At 36.9% G+C, this 5,012-nt stretch overlaps 1 protein-coding gene across 1 annotated transcript; it reads left to right on the top strand.

Moving 5' to 3' along the window:
* The first annotated feature begins 737 nt into the window (after positions 1 to 737).
* On the top strand, positions 738 to 4,181 carry LOC105208953 (uncharacterized). Its single transcript, XM_011179062.3, has 4 exons — positions 738 to 1,242; positions 2,261 to 2,429; positions 3,217 to 3,528; positions 3,601 to 4,181. Exons 1-4 carry the CDS (start codon positions 887 to 889, stop codon positions 4,009 to 4,011), a joined length of 1,248 nt encoding a protein of 415 aa, XP_011177364.2. The 5' UTR covers positions 738 to 886; the 3' UTR covers positions 4,012 to 4,181.
* Positions 4,182 to 5,012: the final 831 nt, after the last annotated feature.

Raw genomic sequence — 5,012 nt, 5'->3', positions numbered from 1 at the left:
TCAAAATAAACAATATATATTAGAACGACTAAACATATTTGGTTACATCTACTATGGATAGATTGATGTGAGCGATCCTATATTACTACATAAACATTTATCAAAATTAATAATAATATAAAACGAAAATATTTGTTGTTTTGGTTTTTAAATTGATTAACCGGTTGGAAACCGGTCGTGGTTGACGCTTATCAGAATTTCGAGGACCTCACTTTTTTCCCCGGAAAAATTTACGTTTATATCTCACACAAAACAGTCAAAAAAGACATGACCAGTGTATCCATTCTATAAAAACAAAAAAAAATATTCCTCCAGCACACCTACAAAGCATATACCTACAAATCCTCGTATTTTTACAAATATGTAATATACGATGCACAACCACTTGAAAGATAATGCCGCGCTATCTACGAGGCCAATAAATGGACGCTACATTTTTGTCTGCCCGATTGTGTTGGTGAGCGCTGCTGCAGCGGTGGGTGTCGATTATAATGTCTATAGGTCTGTCTGTCTATATGTGTTTGTGTGGGTGTGTGATGCGCTCCCGTTGTCCGAACACGGCAACTACGGTTCGCTGCAAGCACAATGCCACATTGAGTGCCTCGACGCCGCTGACGTTCACTGCAAACCGTTAGCTGCTGCACATTTCTTAGATAAGACCAAACGATTGCCAAAGTTACGACTAAGATCCGAGTTTATATTTAGTAGTAGACACTGGGTAGTGATCACAGTTACAATAGAATTGCCTTACCAGCTCGAACCGTTTAGAAAGAAATCAAATAACGCGTGTTACTAACGAGGAATCGGGAATATATAATATAAGCTCACAGGATTTAAAAATTATAGCCTACATTTGTTAATACAGGAAGGACCTAATATCGACAGCATGAAATTAGAAACGAAAATGGAGCCACCGCAATATTTAAATGAGCAATTTTTCAAAACCGCCTTAGAGGATGGTCTGCGCGATATGCGTGTCGATATAAAGAAAATCATATTCGCCGAATCGAATGGAGGCGGTGAGAATTATTGCAGTAAAATATATCGTGCCAAGGCTTTGTACAGGAGCAGCAAGCGACAGTTGGATGAGGAGTTGGCGTTGATTGTGAAGAGTATTGCCATAACACCGGCCACACAGTTTCTGGAGGAGTTAGCGGTTTATTTGCGTGAGAAAATTTTCTATTTCGATGTGCTCGGTCGTTTGGAGGTGTTGATTGGCGATGGTGCAAAATTCGGGCCCAGGTGAGTTAGGGGATTAGTTTTGGAGTTACACATAGACTCATATCTGGAGAGGTACTCTCAAAGTGATCTATTGATTGTGTTCTAAAACTCAGTTTTTCTTCTCTAAGTGACAGGACATTAAAAAAACTCAAAATGTGTTTTATAAAAGATTTTTTTTTAATTTAAAACATATTTACATGGCATCAAGGTCCTCTTGAAAAAAGAAGTTATCCTCCATATCCGAGAGTCATAACATACCGCTTCTGGATAGTGGGGTCTGATATAAAATTAGTCAGTTGCATATCTACTCCATGGATGTGGAATCATATAAGGCATGTGAGATTAAGGTATTGAGATTAACTTTCCAAGAATTGTAATGCCTTTAGAATGTTGTGTAAGGATTTCATATATTTGGTAATAACATGATTGAAACTTTATAAAAGTGATTCCATGATTACATTGGATCAGTTAGAATTACCTCTCAACTAACGTAAGGTCTTGTTCTCTGGGTGTGTTGTTATTCGAATATTTTGCTGACTGATCCTGGAAATTTCAGTATATTACGAAAGGCGGATATTTCTCTGTGGATTTTACCATCGTAGAGAGTTTTTGAACCGGTGTTTCCAATCCTGTCCTAGCTAGAACCACTAGCTATGTTGATAAATGGAATTATATAATATTTGTCATTAGTGATACCAGCAAAAGCTCATACACTAATAAATACACTAATTTTTAGTAAGCCTAAGATCTTAAAGAACACAAAGGACTTTAGCTTTAGCTGTCAAAATGGTATTTCTTGTAACACTTGGCGAAAGGATCAGCCCTATACATAACCTAAACTAACCTTAGATCTGAAATCTGCAAAATATTCCTATTTCAAAAAATTGATGTATCTTATTAGTTTTTGATCGCTTTCACGAGGTTATGTACTTGATTTTTTTTTATTATTTTCATTTTCTAATTTATTGTTGCTCTCAGTGAAGGTTTGAATTTTTTGTCTCGAAAATCATCAATTATTTACCACTTCTAACATTTTCAGATGTTTCTACACCACTCGAGAACCCATTCAGACAATAGTCTTCGACGACCTCACCCAGTATGGCTATAAATTGGCTAGTCGCCAAAATGGACTGGACGAGGAACACTGCTTGGTTATATTGCAAAAATTGGGCAAATTTCATGCAACTTCTATGGTGTTAATGGAAAAGGTTGGTATTTTAAGTGATTCGTATATAGTACATATAGTATGGATGTGACTTCGCTTATCAATAAGACTGCATTTTTCCGAATACCACATTATCTATTGCGCTTCGGGCATTGTATTACGGCTTAAGTAATGCGATAAGCATAAAAAAAGAAAAAATTAAGCGTTCATTGTTGACAATTATCGGTAAACACATACATATAGATGTCTGTAAGCAGCGTAAAATTTTAATTGAATTTAAGAAACTGATGTGTAATTATTTAATTGCGTTTCATGTAAATTATTTTAGTTTAACATGTGAAAAATTGAATGTCGAACGGCTATCGATTCTTTCGATGAAATCGTAATTGAGGTTTCTTAAATCAAATGCCAGTCCGTTGGAGGCGGTATATAGTACCATTTTATCTGATAAAGAATAGGAGGACATCATCTCTCTTCGTCAGATAGTCTTCTCATCGATAAGGAGGACTTAACTGTGGATAGGAAGTACCAAATATGCTCGATGTTTGACTCGTAGACTTGTCCGAAAAAAAACGTTTCTTATAATGGTCGAAGTAGGGGTCGCAACTTAGTATTGTGCCACTCACATTGGCCACTAATCGCTATATAATAACATTCAGATGATAAAGTTTGTGGCTGCAGAAAACTAAATTAGGGCAGAACTTATTAGTCTCCCTAATTTTTTCAATAAGGTTAAATGTGAGAATATTATCAAACTTTATAGTCTGAAGTTAAGAAATATTCTTATATTTCCACTTATTCTAGTTTTTAATTATTTTGCCTCACTTCAGGATCCCAGCGTTCGCGAACACTTCACCAGCGGCATGCTGGACGAACACTATATACGAACCAATGAGCGTTTCATTGATTTCATGTCACTTCAATTGCGCACACTCGCCGATGTAGTGTCCAAGTGGCCAGGGTATGAGGCGATTGCTGTGAAATTACATCGTCACTGCGATAATATTAAAGAGAACCTCGTGTTAACTGGACAACCGAGACCTGGGGAAATAACTGTGCTAAATCATGGTGACTTATGGGTGAACAATTTCATGTACAAATATGATGAGCAGCAATCAACAAAGCCCATAGATGCAATATTCGTGAGTTACAACAATTACTATTTAAAAAAATATATTTAAAAATAACTCTCCTTTCTCTTATACGCCTTACAGCTCGATTTTCAGAACAGCTTTTTCGGTAGCCCCGGCTGCGATATTAACTTCTTTCTGAACAGCAGCGTACAGTTGGATGTGTTGGTTAATCGTCGCGATTTCCTCGTGCGTACTTACTATGAAGCGTTGAGAGACTCACTCGAACGCATGCATTACGAACACATACCGACGCTGCACGACATCGAAATGGAGATCCGCGCACGTGAATTGTACGGCTTTTTCTCGTCGTATGCCTTCCTGCCAATGGTGGCAATGCGCAAAGAGGACTCTTTCGATAACAGTATCGAAGCGATGACTAATCAGGAATTCGCGCGCAAAAAAGTACAACTGATGTTCTCCTCAAATCCAAGAACCACGGATACATTACGCTATGCAGTCAAACGTTTCGATGAGTTGAGTATATTCGATTGAGGCGGGATTGTTTATCTAATATAATAGTATATAGCATGAGGGCGTGGCAAAGCTCTTGATTTCATTTCATAATTGGGTTGTTTTCATTAGTTACATTAATTATCTGTATTGTTAAGTTGTAGTTGTAGCAATATTTAATAATTTTAAGCGGAAATATATTTTACAATAGATTTGTTAATGACTTTTATTTCACGGATCTAATATGTGATATGAAAATTTCCTTAATACAGATACAGATTGTTATAACTAGCCAAGTAGGACGACTTTGGTTGGTTCGCTTCTTAATATTAAATTTTGAAAGTTTATTGGATCACATTCTCAGAATAACCACTAAGCTCTTCTGGTTCTGTCTAACTTTAAACATGGTATTGAAAACTAATGGAAATGGCCACGCAATTACATAATCTAACCTGAGGCGTCTCTTACGAGTCTACTCAGATCTGGTACACGACGCTACCGTTATATATTTGTATTACAAGGATCCTCTATTCCTCACTAAAATTCTATTACACTCTTTTTTGAATAATTTAAGGTAACTAGTCTTCTATGTACATTGGAGGGGGTACTGCAGTTCTCACGAGTTCCCTATGCAAGATAGACTTATTACATATAAGGATACACTGAAAGTTTATAAGTGACTGACTGAGGTTATCGGTTCATTCGTAGGGCTTCCAACTTAGAGCAATTACACAAGTCGTTCCACAAAAATTGTATAGCAAAATTGCAAGATCTCTATAATCTGTGTATCGTCCCAGATACTTGAAAAAGATTCCATGGTTCCGGTTTTGTTCGTTAACTTATTACCATTTTTAAGGTAATTTAATAATGCTACTCTCATAGAAACCCTCATCTCTACTGGCAAATAACTGGGTTAGTCGATTTTCACGAGCAAAATCTTTCGGTATAGACAGGATGGGGTATTAAGTACGTGGTGCCAGGTTCAGACTATAAGGAGGATGCAAAAGAATCTTCTAACCAAGCTCCCCAGTGCTTCTGACTAT

This window comes from Zeugodacus cucurbitae, chromosome 5 (genome assembly GCF_028554725.1).
Source record: "Zeugodacus cucurbitae isolate PBARC_wt_2022May chromosome 5, idZeuCucr1.2, whole genome shotgun sequence".
Taxonomy (NCBI): domain Eukaryota; kingdom Metazoa; phylum Arthropoda; class Insecta; order Diptera; family Tephritidae; genus Zeugodacus; species Zeugodacus cucurbitae.
This window is presented reverse-complemented; position numbering and strand designations above follow the sequence as displayed.